Here is an 18,650-nt window from a genome sequence, read left to right as displayed (position 1 = left end):
TCCGCACAGCCAAAAACATTGTATGATTCCCCACAACAAATTTTGAAATCCATGGGAGGGGGGGGGTGACTACGGAATTCCATTTCAAAAAATTCCTCACATTTTTCCAAAATTTGAGGTAGCCTAATCGGCGACCAGTCGCCTTTTAAAATTTTACGTCGCCGATTCTCGTTCTGAGTAGCCTAAATGGCGATAAATCGCCTTCGTTGGCAACACTGATGGTGGCGGGAACCACACGGGACTTGAGACAGAATATGTGTGAAAGAGATGACAGTAGCGCGGCGTTGCCAATTATTTTACCCCTATTCTGTGGGCAGTAGCGGAGTGTGGAAATTTTTTATTTTTAAAAGAATAAAATGTTACCGGACAGCAAAGTGCCGATAACATTTTTTACTCCAAATGTGCTAAGGAATAGCTGGTTAAAGTTTGTCGGGTACGTGCCGATACACCCTGTATAGATATCATTGTGATTGGTTTATTTATGATACTTAGACAGTTATTGGAATTTTATTATCTTGTCATTTTTACTACATACATGTATCTAATGTAATGTAATAAATAAAAAATAAAATCCCCGGCGTTGCCTGGATTTTACAAGAGTTTTTCGAATTCAGATGTAATCAGTAATTTTGAAGGTAAAGTGTGCAAAATTTCACCAAAAACTATCAACATTCTGTTTTAAGGGTGGGAAAGAGCGGGTTGTCTTTTGAAATCTCATATACACAGTGACCTTCTTTCTGTTTTGATGGACAAGTTTTCAAAATTTCATCAATAAAACTGTATTTGTTTAAAAACAAACCCACACCGGGAAATAGCTCTTTATTATAATATAGGATAAACTTTCGGCATTGCTGGCCACGCTTAATGTTTTTTTTTATATATAAAACCTTTTGATTCAACTTAATTACTTTAAAGTCAACTATTTTCATCTGGGTGATGGAAAATACTGCATTGAAAATTACAATTAGTAAGTAACATTTTATGGTAATTAATGTGAATCAAAAGGTTTTGTCTAAAAATATTCGCATCAAGCGTGGCCAGCGATCCAAAAAGTTTCCCAGAAATAAAGAACTACGGTTCAAAAAGTTTGTACTGTTTTCAATTTATTTTTTCTTGCCAATAACTAATGTTTTTATCTAAGCAGCTCGAAGGCGATAGGCTTTAGTTGAGTTGCAACAGTTACGAATATAAAAATCCATTACAGTATAAATGGAGATGCGCACACAAGAGCCTTTTTTTTTGATTACGTGTGAATTTCGGAATAGTTTCCAATTCCAACATGATTCCAACGATTCCAACCGTCCGGCGTCCGCCCGCGTCTGCCGCAACTGCAAATTCTCTTCTGCGGGCGGCCTTACATTTTGCCAATTTAAAATCTACCTTTCTCTCGAAAAATTATAAAAAATATATTTTTAGGATACTTTTTTATATTAAAATGAAGTTGAATCAGTCGAGTTGATTGTTGACATTTTGTAATTAAAACGCATAAATAATTTAAACCAAACATTGTTCTCAACTACTATGTCATAATAAAAAAAATATGGATATATCTGAATTTTTAATCGTTTGTAGTTTGTGTGGTTTGTCTCCATGATTTCTGTAGCTTATTATACAATTTATACATATAACATGCATCATGCATGCATCTAACTTCATAACAGTCTGGTGAAAATGAAGTAAACTCAAATGTCACTTTTTTCGTACTGCGCGTGTACTTTCACTTATATGCCAAATCTTAGTAAATTAATAAATAATATCTGATTTAGTTCAAATTGGCTCCTTCTTTTAAATACACCAATTATTTCAGCAGCATTATCGACTCACACCGTGAATGTGTCGTTTAAAAAAAGCATAATGGCATAAAAATTGTGAACATCAAAAATATTACGACTTTCAGCAAATCATAACAGTGTAAATATGAGTGAATCCAACGGTGTTCAGAATGTCAACGATGATGATGTGTTTTTCAATGATTCGCGCTTGTTCAAACTACACACACTATTTGAATTCAACACGAAGAAGTGTACCTTTTGTGAAAATGGGCGTAAGAAAGTTTTCGCCGGAGTTTCGGACGATTCTTTCTATTTTTATCTGATGGATGCTGATGAGAAGAAAGTTTCCAAGGAGATACCCTGGGATTCAAAGAAGTTTTCTATTATCGATTTATGCTTCGATCCATCTGGAACATGGCTCTTGGTTCTGTCAATGACCACTCTACAAATAGTCCCAGTTCTTCCATTACTGCAGCCTGATGTTAAACATGATCTCAAGTGGCCTACAGATAAAATAACAACTGTAACATTGAACCCAAACCACGCCAAGAACCCCACATCTATCGTCTGGTGGCAGACCAAAGACTCACAACAGATAGCTATTATCGGAGACAAAGTAATGTTTCTAAATTAAACATATTTACCTAAATTTTAATTTAAAACTCACACTAATTCATTAATATTCCAATGTAATGGTTCACTACAGCAAAAGTAGTATTGATTTCAATCTACTATGAAAGAAGTCATAGTTATTATTGCACTCAATTGTGGTCAATTGTAAATATTGTGGCCAATTGGCAAGCAATCAATTATTGACAGTGTTATGTGTTACCAGAGTTTTTCACTTTACTAAACGCCGCTGATTTTTGCTATTAACTGCTTTCTGTACTTAAATCCAGTTAATTAAAATAATGTGAAAGGCAATGATTTTATTTTATTTTTCAGGCTGGCGATTTAATCTTCTTTTCCCTAGAAAATTTAGAAATTATTGGAAAGACATGTATAGTTGGAGGAGTTCACAAACTTACTATTTTCGTTGATGACTCATTGGATAATATCACTTTGTTGGTATGTTTGTGCCAAATACTATTAAGTATAATATATAAATAAAAATTTACATCACAATACAATATATTATTTGTTTCTGATTTACACATCCAAATTATTATTAGACCAATGTTTATAAAGGTCATAAAAGGTGTTGACTATTAATAATTGGAGACTGTTCGTGTTCTTACGTACCAGATATCAGTAGTAAAATGTTTTCAGATAACCAGCAACAAGAATAGGCAATGGAAGCTCACCCTGGAACAGAGGCATTGTCAATACAATTGGGTTTTAGGAAAAAAAGAGCAAAGAAAGTCAAAAGAGATAAACAAAAAATTAGATGGGTTTATCGCATCCATCAAGGAAATGAGCTCGGATAAAATGTCTACCCTCTTTCAAATGAAATCACATTCTGTAACAGGTAACATTTATGTTTTATATACATAAACATAATTAACTGCGGTTTATTTAAGTTTCTCGTATTCTTAACCCTTCTACTATTAAATAGTCTGCAGAGTTTATGCAGCATTCGATCTTATTCCCTGTGCACAGTCTATTTTAGAATTAAGAAGATTCACAACAACATTCAAGAATACTTTAAAACACAAAAATTATCACCAACCAATTTATTTTTTAATTAAATGAATAAAAAACATAACAAAGACCAAATTTACTAAAACGGCTATCAACGGGATCCGCTATGGTGACACGTGTCGGCTCCCGTCTATGGATGTTGGTTGCGTGGTTCATTTAAAAAACCGTTTGCTGCGGATTTGCGGTAAAATTACCTAATTAATTTGCCTATTATGCGAATGTGGTGAGGAAAAGAATGGGAATGACCACACACCCATCTGGTTTCGCCTCTCAATCACTGAGGCTGTTCACATATAAATTGGCAATGAGGTACTCCAGTCCTTTTTAAAAACATCTATTTGAATTTCATTTTTATTGTCCATTATAAATTAATGCAAATCTTGGAAGCGGAAATTAACCCACTTCCCGACATCCGAACGAGCTGAAACTCGACAGATAGACTTGTTGTCGATGACAAAGCCTTCTATCAACTTTTGGTGAAAATACTTACACACACGTGGACCAGTAGAGCCAGTTAATAAAAGCTCCCAAACGCCGAACAACCTACAAAATTACCGACATGGCTACTCACAATACTCGGAAATTAGGTTTGGTTATAACATCTGACAAAGATAGTAATGCTATCTATGCCTGGGGAGAAGTTCCCAGATCTGTAGATTTTGAATTTTAAAGGGAAAAAGTTAGTTTTTTTTTGTAAGAAATCTAGGGTATTTTGAACAATGGTATATTCATACATTTTGTTCAGTGATCATATTTCGAAAAGAGGGTCATGGGGGTTTTCGCTAAACAAAAGGAGCGGGGAATAGGGTTTCTTTATAAATAGGTATATAACATAGAATAAAGAAGTAAACGCATTTAGGTAAAATATTAAATTAATTAAACCTAGTATAAAACTATTTTAATATTAAATAAATTAAACCTATTATAAAAGTATTTAAATTAATTAAAACTTAATGTCAAATTTATCGTCTGGCTCAATTATGAATTCCGGTGAACCCCTACATATTTTGACCACAGACCACCACTGACATGGACATATACGCATTACTCTGAAATCGGATGATATTGCAGTAGTTAATATATGAAATAAGTGTTGGTTCTACCCGATCGGCATTTGTCATTCAGAGTTGTCGACTTCAGTTCCTGGGTAGGAAGGTTCAATTCCGAATTAAACCAAATATTTTTTTTTTGTAAGTTTTTAAAGACATTTTAAAATAAGTGTGTGTATTCATTTTATTGTATTCCATAAAATTTCAAAAATACATCCATGACCATATCCAATGGTCAAAGTGGTTTTTTATGGGTCAAAGGGAAAAGACAACAGATGGGAATAAAGGAATGTATAATTTTAGGCTATTCTACTACCGGTAATGAATATGTAATGGTAATGAATTAAAGCAATAAATTATTAATCGAATGAAATGAATAATTTGCTGGTATAATATAAATCTGGTAATGAATATGTAATATGTAATGGTAATGAATTAAAACAATAAATTATTAATCGAATGAATGAATAATTTGCTGATATGTATATTATACACGGTGTCCGGAAACTCGTAGTACAAGCGGGAAACTGGAGAATCTACACCACATGGGGAACCCAAAAAAACATAAAGTTTTTTGATTTGAGCATTTTCAAAAAAAAAAAAAAACCAAAAAAAAATATTTTTCGGCTATTTTAGGGTTAAAGTTTTTTCTGGTGTTTAGGGTTGAATAACAGATGTTTTAACCCTGCAGAGCAGAAATATTTTATGATTACACCGGGTTAAATGAAGGGTGATTTCAAAATAATGCTTCAAATCCGAGTTTCTTCATTTGTTTTACTTTCAAATAGTTTTAATTAGTTGGGTACTTTGATCTTCAGTAATAATTTATAAGAATTTGAAAAAAAAAAAAAAAAAAAAAAAATCAACTTCAAACTCGATTTACTCGATAACGAAAGCTCAAATAAAAAAAAAAATATACTACAAAATCGACTCCAAATGTGATGTAGATTCACCAGTTTCCCGCTTGTACTACGAGTTTCCGGACACCCTGTATATGTATACACGTACACAGTATCTCCTTTTTTATTTATTGAATATGTCCATTGTCAGTATTGATTTGTGAATGGTCAATGTTTATGTTGGTCTTTTGCTGGTACTTTTAGAGCATTGTTGATTATTTGAGGAATACATATATGAGCCAATACATATAATTGTCAAGTTAATGACTACACTTACTGATAATATATTTGAAACTGATATTCATATTCCAGATGTTCCCAACAAGCTGACTGCACCGGTGAGCAGGTACAACCCGACTCCGATATCCCTAGAGCATTTTCAAGATGCCAACTATTCTAAATGCCAAGCCAAGGAAGAGCTCACTGCCTCCTACAGCGGGCTCAACATGTCCCAATGGATGCTCAAGCCTCAGAGTGCCGACGGGAGGCATTTTATCTCCTTATTTAACTCTGTTCATGGCACTTTTACTGTGAGTTGACTTTACTTAAGTTATTGCTGAGCGTAGGGAGCGTGGCGAACCCATCGCTCAGGGAGTGGAAACACCACCTGCAACAGCCATCCCAATCTAAGGCTGGGTCCCTCCCTCCCAAGATACAGGGTCACATCTTTATTATTTTAGATCTTACCCCAGCCTGGGGGTCGGCTGGGGTGGACCTTCTACTTCCCTTTGATTTTCTATTTGAGGTGAAATGGGAGATGGCACAATGGGCCCATGGCCTGAGTGCTCACGGGAACTATCCATATACCATCTCGGCTTTATAAAATTTTGAAAAAAGGTGTTCGCCTTCTCCCATATAATAAAAGTATTACATTGAAAGATTTATTTACAGATTGTTTAGAAAAAAATCATTCTTCTTTCAGCTACAACTTGACATTGAGGACCACAAGCCAGTGTTCACATACCGACTAGAGGGACTCCCCACCGACATCCAGTCAGTCCTTTGGCAACAAAGAATTATATTTACTTTTGGCTACACGGTTATTCAGATACACAGCAGTGCACTGGCATCACAGCAGGTTAACATTAATAATCTTCCCTGATTTTTGTACTATAACTCTCAATATTTTCGCCCTACTCTACATCAGCTGTAGGAAAGTACTGAATCATTAGTAGTCTGACAATGTTACTATTTAATAGATATTAGGGTGGTTATAACCTCATTAACTCAGCATTGATTTCTCATTTTCAGGATTCTAATATTCATACCTTGATATGGGAAGATGACCTGGATGATGGAGAACAAGTAGTGGCCACTTGGGGAGTCGGGAACTCCTCAAACTTTGCTCAGTACACGGGCAAATGGACTGACACTACTGAAATTGATAAACTTGACCTGCCGAGATTCGGGCTCGACTCCTGCCTTGTTGTGACCAATAAGAAAACCTATCTCTTGACTACAAGGTCAGTGCTAAAAGAAATATATCTTTGATCAATTATTTCAAAAATTTTTCTTTAAAAAAAAATTAACGTACCCGCACATTGCAAGCAATGAAGACAGTTTTAATAATTTTGCCGTATTCCATAGTTATAATATAATATAAGTACGAAGGTTGTGTTATTGAAGGGGGCAGCATTGTGAGATACCTTTGATAGTTTGTAGTTCTCCTATCTCTATAACATAGCTACGGGATTTCTCCTTCTTTCCCAACCTATGAATTGAGATAATAAAATACTTAATTATTTTATGGAAAATTGTCATTTCTGGAGAATTACCATCAAGTAAGGCAAATACTAAATGACAGCAGAAGACCCACTAGAATAGAGACATTATCTGGAGGCGATCAAGACTATCCATGGTTTGATAGATTTACATGTGAAACTGCAACATTATTGTACTTCCAGATGTGACCCTTGCGAGTGGCTCGTGGCCCAACTGGTGAGTGGAAGGAGAGGTGTGGAGCGAACAGCCGCAGCCCTCAAGGTCTGTCTCCAACCCTTGCTGCTGTCTGCCGCCGATATCCTGCTGGCCAGGAAGGCGACGGCCCAGGCTTTACCTCTGTACCGACTCGCCAAAGTAAGCCTAATACGTATAAGTAAAACTTATCTGATTTGTTAAGTCATTTTTAAGGAGGATATTGTTATGTTTGTTTTTAGAATCGGGTTTTAAGAGTTCATTATAAATTGATAAGTGTTTATTATTTACAGGTGAGCCCAGACGAGCCACTGAATCGTTTTGCAGCTTTGGGAATGTACACTGAAATGCTATCATCTGGTTTCATGCCACAATCTGTATCTACTGGCAACATTTGCTTCATTTCACATGTCCTGGCAGCAATTTGCAATAATTTGGATGATACATCTTTGTAAGTTAACAATTCAACAACAATCATTAATAATCAATAAGTGTTTCTGGACGCATTGCACAAACCAGCCTTTGGATTAAGAAAAATACTTATATTACCCATAGACTGGCATCTTTATATTGTTGTCATTCTCGAGCTTTGTGCTGAGATCATCTTTGGAAATTTCCCTGTTGGTTAGCATTAAGGACAGGTTGTTTCATGGAATTTGAACAATTCATCAAATTTCAAAGTTAATGTGAAAGTTCTCTTATAATTTCAGTTCTGTAAAGTAACTGGTCCATAATTATACATATAATAACAGAACTTGAATAGAACTTTCACGAAATATGAAGAATAAAATTTGATGAATTGTTCAAATTCTGTGAAACAACCTGCCCTCAATAATAATTCACCAATCAGATATCCAAAACCCTTTGGACCACACCAGAATACACTTTTATTGAATATAGAACTTTAATTTATATTTTATGTAGATAAAAACATTAAAAGTATCACGAGATGTATTTGGTGTATTTGTACCTGTAATTTGTATTTTGCGATTTTCAGAATAAATTTCATCAAGAGCAACACATATTTGTCAGTCCCAGAATGCCTGACGCTCTGTGCCGACCTGGGTTTGTGGAAAGCAATCTCCACCATTTCCTTTGGCAAGGGGATGCTGTGGTGCTCCTTCCAAGCTCTCCTGTATCGGTTCACCTCCCCGTGTCGTGGTCTCTGGGCCACTTTACTGAAGAAACAGTATGCTCCGTTTATTGTGACGGAACCGGCTATTCAAATGCTCAAATATATTGAACAGTATTGCGAGACTTTTGACAACCTACTGCTTAAGGTAAAAAACTGACTTTTTGAAGAATGGTATGGAAACCCGCACGATACACTAGCGAGCAATGCGATTTGTACCAATATTTACCAAAAACATTTTTTTCAATAGTACGCCCTTTAAATAGTGGAAAATAAAAAATGGCAAAAATTTCTTTAGTATTTTCGAATTACAAAAAATATAAATGAAATTGTATGATTAAGTATCGAAATATCGTGGTGGACCACGGGGATTTTGTACACCCCTCTTCCGGCGGGGTGGGTTAACCACTCAAGCGATTTTTGGCGTACTATCGTAAGTTTTCAAAAACGTTTTGAGCAATCGCTTGTCGTAATGTGCCAAATTTATAGAACCTAAAAATATGGGATAAACGGCGAAAGCTAGACGAATTCATTGTCTTTAAACCGCAGTAAGCTGTTCATGTTTCCATATTAATATTTTGTGGAATGATATTAATTAATATGATTCACAAAATATTAAAAGAGAGTGGTTATAGCTTGTTTTCATAAGCAGATGTAATACATCTCTAAATTATATACATAGTGATTTATGAATGTTTCAAGGAAAGAAGTATTGAAGCTGGTATGTAGTAGTTTAAATTGTTTTGTTGTCATACTTATTTATTTATTTGTCTTTAATAGGAACTGTGCATTTGGATGTGTCCATTGCAAGACTGCTTTCATGTGATATTCAAAGCCCTAGCAACTTCTCAACCAAACGCCCATGTGAGTATCTTCTTTATTTATTAGTTTTCAGATTACAAAATGGAAAGGAATGAAATATGTAGCCTTACTGGGATACCTCGTTCTGAGGCCACATTCTACGTGGTGTTGTTATAAAGGCAGGGTCTCTAGCGACGATATTACCACAAACATTGAACCTAATGTTTGTGCAAACATGAAACATTGGGGCGGGGCCACAATATTTTTGTTTTTGTCCAATGTTTTGATTGCTGGAGACCGGACTTTATTCAAATATCAATAGTTAGTATGTGTAATATTTAAATAAGTTTTATAGTATGTAGGTAATAATATCAATTGTGAAGCAAGAAAATACTTTGTAAGAACTTAAAAATAGCAATACTCCCAACATTACTTTTCCCCATCTCCTTCCCTCCCCCGCTACATTCAGCCTCACAACACAACTCTAATTGGGGATGCCGTAGTCTCACTGGCTCTAGACGGTTTGGTGCAGTATTAGCATTTAAAAAAATTGTGCCAGTGTTATTTAATTTTAAAATGTACCTCTTTTTTCAGCTAAGTGGAATGCGCAGACTGATTCGTACATACTTCGGTGTTCTATCCACCCTTCACTCGCGAACTTCTCCAGTTATCCCGCAGATTCTTCCGTTGAAGAACGTGGTTTTTGATGAAACAGTCCCTGCACCAGAAAAGCAACTAGCTATGAAGAGTGAAGATGTAGCGCTGAAATCCTTGCCGATAACTTTGTCATGTGGTCACTCCCACTGGGGCTTGACGTACCAAGGAAAGGTGTGTATCAAGAACGCAGAAGGCGCAGTGGGTTTTATGAATATAGACCTGGAAGTTATGGGAAAAGCCATTAGTGTGTCTTGTGGAAGACATCACACTCTTTTGCTTACAGAGAATGGGGTAAGTTATAGAAAAAAATCCACTCATCATGTTTGTTTACTGTTATTGAACAAAACACAATTGGAGCAGTCCACTCCGGGTGCCAATTTGCCAAGGAGTCAAGGCGCTGATAATTTGGTTCAGGGCTGGCCCTGTGCATATGTGTGACTTGTGACAATGAGCGAAGGGGACAGGCACTGTCTCTGGTGTCCAGTCTAACCTCTTAGACACGTACATGGTGTTTAACTCTTTGCACGCGGCCGTATCAACTGTTGTTACGGCAAAAAGTCTATACTCACACGCGGCTGTATCAACAGTTGATAAGGCAACTTTGACGGCCGATATTCCCGCTCTCTTTCGTCATAAATGTATTTCTTGCTCACTTGGACATTTGTAGAACTATCACGATGCTGACATCTACAAGAATTTCTCAAAAATAAAATTGTATTTCATAAAAAAAGATCGATAACCAAGTGCGCCTCTTCGCGCCTTTTAGTCCTTTAGTTTACATTTTTGTCAACGGATGGCGTTAGTACTAGTTTGTCATTCACAACTTTTCATAACTAAGAATGATAAGTGATCATGGTGTCCCACTTGTGTCTATAAACACAGTGGCCTAAGTACACACATGCCGAGTGAATGGCGGGACCACATTCAAAAGATACGGTACGTCTTTGTATGAAATTTTATGTTTTTGTTTTTATAAACATCTAAGAGTGTTGACACACGAGGATTTGTTTTCATATTGTGGAGAATAATCTGTTCTGTCTATATAGTCCAATAAATCATGCCAGAATGCTATAATTTGACATTTAATTGCATGCATAGGTATTTGAAAATATGTACCGCGTACGGGTATAGATAAAACGGAGCAAATTAACGCGTTCAAAAGGTTCTATTATGAATATTTTAGATTTTATACTACATACAATGTTATATATATATATATATGTAATTTTGTTTATAGGTTTATTCTCTTGGAGACAATCTTTTCGGTCAGTTGGGTATTGGTCAAGATATAAGATTCTGTCTGGACTCTTTCGTCTTGGTTGGAACTATGGGATACAATACCTATCCACAAAAAAATTTAAATAAAGATTATTTCTCTTGGCACAATGAAAATGTTGTCCAAATCTCAGCGGGCCAATATCACTCAGCTTGTGTCACTGACCAAGGGACACTTTACACTTGGGGGTGAGTTGTTATCAATCACATCAATTCCATAGCAATATTAAGTATGTGTACACAGTAATTTATTCATTCTGTAGAAACAAAAATAAATTTCATCACATTATTATGTTTTTAGATGGGGTGTTCATGGTCAATTAGCGCATGGAACAATCTTCAACCAATTCAAACCAAAGAAAGTTACCACATTAAAATCAGAGAAGGTAAAAAACATCTTACTATCTATCGCACAATGAAATAAGTTTCCTCACTGATTTATGTTGTTATGAAAATATAAATTATTCTTGAACAGGTGAAGTTTGTGGGATGCGGAGCGTGTCATACGGCCATTTTGACTGAGTCTGGAAAGGTGCTCCTTTGCGGCAGTGGAGCCTTTGGCCAAATCGGTCATTCTCATCGGCACAAGTGCAACCTGCCCTTTGAAATTAATCTTGGAGTGAATCGTGTGTCCATGATAGCAGTGGGATATTTTCATACGGTATGTTCCTCACATCTTATACATACCTACGGTGAATTCTCGATCGATCGTTCCCCGAATAATTGTTTTCCCGCATTTATCATTTATTCCCGTCCTGAATTAATTTCATACATAACTTGCAAAAATATCATTTTACCTTGTTCATCATGCAGTTTTTGTACTAAATATTTTGTTCGATTGATCATTTTTCAAAATTTAAACACACAAAACTATATTTCGTAGTTAAATGGTTGGTTTCAATTAACGCTACTCATAAAGAACGAATGGAACATTCGAAATTTTTGACATTAGTCATTAGTTTTCATTATGTCGTTGCGGCATCAAACATGGCGGTGCGCACGTGTGATCTTTTTACTATGAGCAAAATCTTTGTAAACTAGAAAGACATATTGACGTTAAAGGGTCGAAAGAAGGGATCTTCGTGTTTTTTGCGTCAACAGTGATGGAGCTGATATATGCAAGCTCCTCATACATTCGAAAAAGTGTCTGAAGGTCTTTTAAGAATATGAAAACTTTACCCGTAAAATATTGTGCACACAAAAAGACTTATGATGATATTTATTTATTGTTATTAAGTTTAATTTGTAGAACTCCATTTTATTTTTTTTATTTTTTATATATTCAATAATATTGTTATTGGGTTTATAAAAACAGTTTATTTTTAAACAAGTTCTGCTGTGTAATTATTATTACGCGTGACAGCTGTTTCGCCCTCTGAAGGCATTATCAAACTGTATCAAATAAAAATAAATAAAAAAACTTATGATGACTTTGAACATTTTAAATTTGTTTTTAAGGAACCTTGAGGCAGCAATGGGCATAAAACAATGAAATATTATATTATTTGTAGATAATTGTGCAGCTCACCCGAGTGACACAACATTTGTATGAATGCAGCATCTTTCTATATTCCCACATCCATCTATTTTTTTTAAACCTAACTTAATTTTAAACGCCCAAATGTTTGCAGTACATCTTTTTATGAAAAATTACAATGAAAATATAATATAACTTGTGGACCCCGCTATGGCTAATGTCTTTCTCTGGCATCTCCAACGTCTTCCATTATTCACTACTGTATACCACAATATACAGTAGTTAAAAAACTATATTATAATGAATTTGACTCCGTATCTTATTCTGGTGCAGACATATTGCGTTAAGTATTCCTCGGGCGTTCCCAATTTCTTCTATCATTCAAACCACTCTAAAACTATTGGCACTAATAAGAACAAACTTTAAAATTTTCAGCGATATCGGTCGACTTCTTTTTGAGTTTCGCGAGCACAAACATAACGCAGGCTGAATTTATACGTATTAAGATAGTTATAACAAAATATAAGTAACGTAGAATATAACAGCTAACAAAATATAGGTAGGTAACATAAAGTATGAATAAGTAACATAAAAATAGATAATCTGTCAATATCTTACAAATCAACAATAATATTGATAAATATGTACAAAATTGTCGTTAACAATAATTTATAAACTATGTAGTTAGAAATAGTTTGCACATCTGTATGCGCTTCAAAGTTGAAATTATTGTCAAATACTTCAATATCGTTTAAATATTTGTTACCAAGAATATGTAAATGTTGTATTAGGGAATGCAAGCTATAGTTGAAATGATATGTGTATATACTATATTATTGTTTGTCTAGTTGTTTGTTTAGGTTCATGTAGATTTATTAAATGCGGGAATTCACAACAATTGAATTTTGGAGTTTAACAATTTTAATAAAAAGGTTAGGTCATAAGTTGGAATATTTAAAATATTCCATAACGACAAGTAGTTATGTGCTCTAAAGGGATGTTAAGTTTAAAATGTACGAAGCATAGAAATTTTCTTTGAATTTTTTTTAGAAAAAAAAGGGAAATGTTCGTTTGTTAAAAATCTTAAATCTCCGAAAGTTCTTCAATGATTGCTTTGAAATTTTGACATAACTTTGCATTTGAATATGCGTGTGTTTTTACATACCTATATATATTATATAGATGTCACCTGTGATAGGTAAAAACATGTTTTTTTGAAAATTAGCGGATCTGTTGGACGTAAAAGCAACACGCGCTATTGTTTCTCTATCTGCACGGACTGACTGAGCCACAGCAATGCGTGGCGGGGTTCAACTAGTGACCAAATAAAATACCCTAAGAGCCTTTTCCTTATTCATTTTTAACCTTGTCCATAATCATTAAGTTGTTACTAAACTTATTGAATAGTTTATTTTTATTTTGTGTTTTCCTCTTCAATAGATTTTAAACGTAAACTTAATTGTTTTCCAGTTGGCTCTTACAGAGGGCAATGAGATTTGGGTGTGGGGCTCCAGCCCCCAGAGTCTGAGGGTGGGGGCCCGTGGAGCCCGACGCTCGCGGGGGGCTCAGAGAGACTCTGGAGACTCACACGCGCCCGAGCAGTCCCTCCCCTCCCCTGTACCCGCGGATGAGAACCCCCACCTTTACCCCACCAAGGTGAACACACAAGATATCAAAGGAAAGATAGTCAAGGTACATTATGTGTTACAATTGTATTAAAATTAGTGAATATATTTCGTACCCGTTGATTATATCATAATAATGTTGTATTTTTATGTAATTTTCAGATCTCTGCAGGGTGGCACCACTCTTGCGCTATAGATCAAAATGGATCTCTCTACGTTTGGGGGTTAAATTTGGATGGACAATTAGGTAATAATATCATGTATATTCACTTTGAAATGCAATTTTCACACTAAGGACGGGTTGTTTCGGAGAATTTGAACGATTCATCAAATTTCAATGTTCATTTTCGGGTTCTGTGAAAGTCTTATTCAAGTTCTGTTATTATATCATTGTAGGCTAGTTGCTTGACAAAACTGAAATAAAAACAGAACTTGAAAAAATCTTTCACAGAACTTGAAAATGAACGTTGAAATTTGATGAATTGTTCAAATTCTCCGAAACAACCCGTCCTTACACAACATTCTATCTTATGTACAAAATAAGCCCCAGTGATCTTAAACGCACTCTCTTTTTGTGCTGACACTGTTTTAAACATCCAAAACCTTTATAATATTATTATTATTATCACTTTGTTTTTAGGTACCGGTGATCAAAAAGAGATATTAACACCGACTCTTATTGATCCCCTGGTGAAACCTGTGGATGATAAGAAGTCTTCACCTCCCAAAGACATATCAATAACTGTTCCTGTTGGAGGAAATTCTTCTTATATCCACAATAAGGGCTGTAATCAGTATAAGTTGGACTCACCTGTGGCAAAGACCTTTGAAAGCTTTGAGATGTCTACTGGGGGAAATCTAGCCAATGTAGCTTGCGGAGGAGATTTCACCATATTTTTAAACTCCCAAGGAAAACTCCACATTGCGGGCAATTCGTATCAGCAGGTATTTTTACCACTTCAATTAATTTAATACTCTCATTAAAAAATATATACTTCTGTCTCCCTCATTAGGATTGCTTTATTAGTTCCAGGATACAACGGTTAAAGGAGCTCTTCGGGTTGTCAAGATGAAGAATACCAAGCGAATTCTACGACTTCCAAACCCCCGTCCTGCAGCCCAGAGAATGTTCAGATTGTTCAGCCTCCCAAATAATTTTATGGAGCAATCCTATTCAAACACGAGTAGCATCGTTTATAATCGGCTGCCCAATCCAATTACTTCACTAGAAGATTTCAAGAATCCTCTTTGGGCCCACATTGTGTTGATGCATTTACATCAATTTGTGGATGACGACACGCCTCTGATCGACATTCATCTACGGGCTCAGCTAGCCAGCTTGAGGAAGGACTATGCTGAAGCTCTTAATCTTCAATTGAACTCACTGCTATCAGACACCCCAGACGCTAGTCCTTCCACTTTCATTAAACACTCTGAAGATCTAAAAAACAATTTACAAAACCGAAATATAGCACAGAGGATGTTACTCGAAAACATTAAGAAGTTGAGTAGGAACCTTCTTGATAGCGACTATAAAGCTGTAGAAACAGAAGTGTTATGTTGCCAGTGCAGTGAGAATGATTACCTTAAAGATGCAAGCACCCACCAGTCTCCTAAGAGAGATGTAGTGGATTTATCCAGCAGCGCTAAGGCCATAGTTATATCTACTCTGATGATGCTGCCGCCTAATTCCAAAGTGTGGACCGACTGCGTTAACCAGGCTACCATGTTCTGGATCGACCACGAGCTCAGCATGCACGAACTGGAAGATGTATTTAAACAAGTGGTCAATGATGGCCACGTTATAGACATGGCCTCCGCTATCTTCTGCACAAACGACAGCATCGATTATCAAAAACATCTTTCATCTGTCTTCAACCTCGATCTTTGTGATAGTATTTTAGACTATTGGTAAATGTCTTATTGTTATCGGAGCATTATTTTAATTTTAGACATTTTAATCTCATAATTTTGCCTTAGATGTTGTTTTATTTAAAAATAATTAGACAATGTTATGTATTTTATTATTTAAAGTACTTACATAAAGAATTTTTTTGATATAGCAGTGTGATAATTTAACAAATTTTAAATATTAATTAATGAACGCCTATGAGTGGCCAAACCAACATAAAATGTAATGGTGATGCTAACACTCGTGCAGAATGGGGCAATATTTATGTGTTCTTGACAATATAATAATTTGGCTTGCTTTCAAAGGCTTAATACCAGTACTTACATTATTTTAGAACCTTGTAATGTAGTTCAGTGGCGGACTAAGTAAAACTGGTCCCCGAGAGGCGCACTTCCCCTCTTTCGTTATTGTGTGCGTTAAGACTGAAACTCTTCAGTCAATCAGTAAACCGGCAACTTGCACAGTAGTCGGAAATCTGTTGATTTGATTGGATACCTCTTCCTTGCAGTCTGCCACTGCATAGTTAGTTACTTGTACAAGTGTGGCTTGATCTCATATTTATTTTACAAAGGAGTACAAGTAAACTACTGCATTGGAATTAAATAATATCACCAGTTTATCCAAGTAGGTCATCGATAATTATTTCATCAAATTAATATTTGCTAAATAATTGTATATATGCAAAGTTAATGAGGCATCTATATCACTAATGCTCAGTTATTTTGCAGAAATTCTAAAGTAAAATTGTCATCAATGAAAGATTCCCATATGCCATTCAGCTTTCAGCCTCTGAACAAATTGTGATCAACAGAAGAGGACAACTATCATATTGAACTTGTACTTGTCAGCTTTGATTTGATAGAATGCTGAAACACGCCTAGAATCGGCGTTTAACGGGGACCTTTCAAATGTCAAAAAAAAAACAAATTGATGACAATGTTACATTTGAATTTTACAAAACAACCGGGCCTAGCTTGTTATTTGTGTAAAATGTATGTGTATTAGGAATTAGTAACAAAAGGGTACTACGTATATTAGAATTAAATGTTTTCCCTTTCTATAGTAATACATATTATTACATTCTGCACATTTTATTTATTTTAAAAATATCAATTCTTCCTCAGCTGAGGTGATAGTTTATACAGATGTTATTTTCCTTGTGTTATGTCCTTTTACTGCAGCTCTCTAATTTTATATTTATTTTGTTAAAAATTGTATATTTATGGTGTATTTGTTTTTACTTAATTATTTACACAAATTTAATAATTATAAAAAGCTTTGTCTCCTCTCTTTTGGAACAATGGATAATGTAAAATAACTGTACAGTATTGTTAAGAAATAATCATCTTTGTTGTCAGTCGTTTAAATGTAACTATTATTTTGAAATTTAGCTCTTCAAATAATCTTTCTTAAATATTTGATCTTTTCGTAGGCATCTACTGCAACTTGGTCCAATACTTCCATCCAACTAGAGCCTTAGCTTTAAATACATTTTATTTTACCCGGGAACAATATGTAAACTATTCTAATGCTGTATATTATGTAATAACATTAACCTTTTGTTCCCTCGTGATGCTAAATGTCAATACTCGGAGAATGTTTCAGATTTCAGAATATGTATTAGTATTCAAATCCAAAACATCACACTAGAGACTTTGCCTAATATGGATAATTAATTTAAATTTCATAATATTACATGAATATTCTGTCATGATGTAGTTAATTGGATAAGGCCTCAACTAAGTTATCAAATGAAATTGGGCCCACTGATGAAATTACTTAATTAGGAAAAGTAACTAGGGTTGGTATTTTTATGCTTTGGCATTACGCCGTGATACTCACCACGCTGCCAAGGGAAATCATTTTGATTTTATACCGGTGGAGATGTTGAGGAGGGAAGCACCTAACTATTCAGATTGGTACTCAAATATAAAATAAAGGCATTTGTGTCCTTTTGATGCTGAGCCTTTTTGCACTAAAATTTGAAGTTTTCTTTTCTCTTGAGATTATTGCATGTAAAATTTTGGTGGAAATTAAAAAAAATAACATAGTAGTAGTTGCACATAATTCGATTCCAAAAATTTGATCCCAAGAATCAAAACATTTTTGTTTTTCAAAATTCACCAGAGTGAAAACTGTAACCAAAAAATTTATAAAAAACTTTAATTGTATGCTAGGTAGTAAAAAAAACTCAAAATTTAAATTTAACATACATTTTTTTATTAACTCCCAAAGAACAAATCCACGCTTAGCAGGGATTGATAATATATATAATATATTATTTGTTATTTAGTGTAGATGTGTAGAATCACATACATTATACGTAAATTGATTGTTTTATTTTGTAAGACTAACAAATAATATTGAAAAATAAAATGAACTTTATTTCAACCTGTTTTTATTTGTATTTTCAAGCCATATTATTTTTATTGCCATCTTATTGAAGATAATTCAAAGTTTTGTTTTATTATTGCGCAGAACTTATAAGTACAAAGC

General features: G+C 34.8%; 1 protein-coding gene across 1 annotated transcript; it reads left to right on the top strand.

Moving 5' to 3' along the window:
• Positions 1–1,672: 1,672 nt before the first annotated feature.
• On the top strand, positions 1,673–18,565 carry LOC149426778 (uncharacterized). The gene is made up of 18 exons (XM_089633193.1): positions 1,673–2,388; positions 2,718–2,840; positions 3,042–3,240; positions 5,674–5,891; positions 6,284–6,439; positions 6,613–6,824; positions 7,266–7,437; positions 7,569–7,726; positions 8,273–8,555; positions 9,188–9,271; positions 9,803–10,156; positions 11,103–11,329; positions 11,442–11,526; positions 11,616–11,801; positions 14,088–14,309; positions 14,405–14,489; positions 14,883–15,187; positions 15,270–18,565. Exons 1-18 carry the CDS (start codon positions 1,918–1,920, stop codon positions 16,155–16,157), a joined length of 4,428 nt encoding a protein of 1,475 aa, XP_089489319.1. The 5' UTR covers positions 1,673–1,917; the 3' UTR covers positions 16,158–18,565.
• The last annotated feature ends 85 nt before the right edge of the window (positions 18,566–18,650 follow it).

Source organism: Hesperophylax consimilis, chromosome 1 (assembly GCF_061612785.1).
Source record: "Hesperophylax consimilis isolate HC1 chromosome 1, BYU_Hcon_1.0, whole genome shotgun sequence".
Taxonomy (NCBI): Eukaryota; Metazoa; Arthropoda; class Insecta; order Trichoptera; family Limnephilidae; genus Hesperophylax; species Hesperophylax consimilis.
The sequence above is the reverse complement of the archived record's forward strand: the minus strand, read 5'-3'. Positions and strand labels throughout refer to the sequence as shown.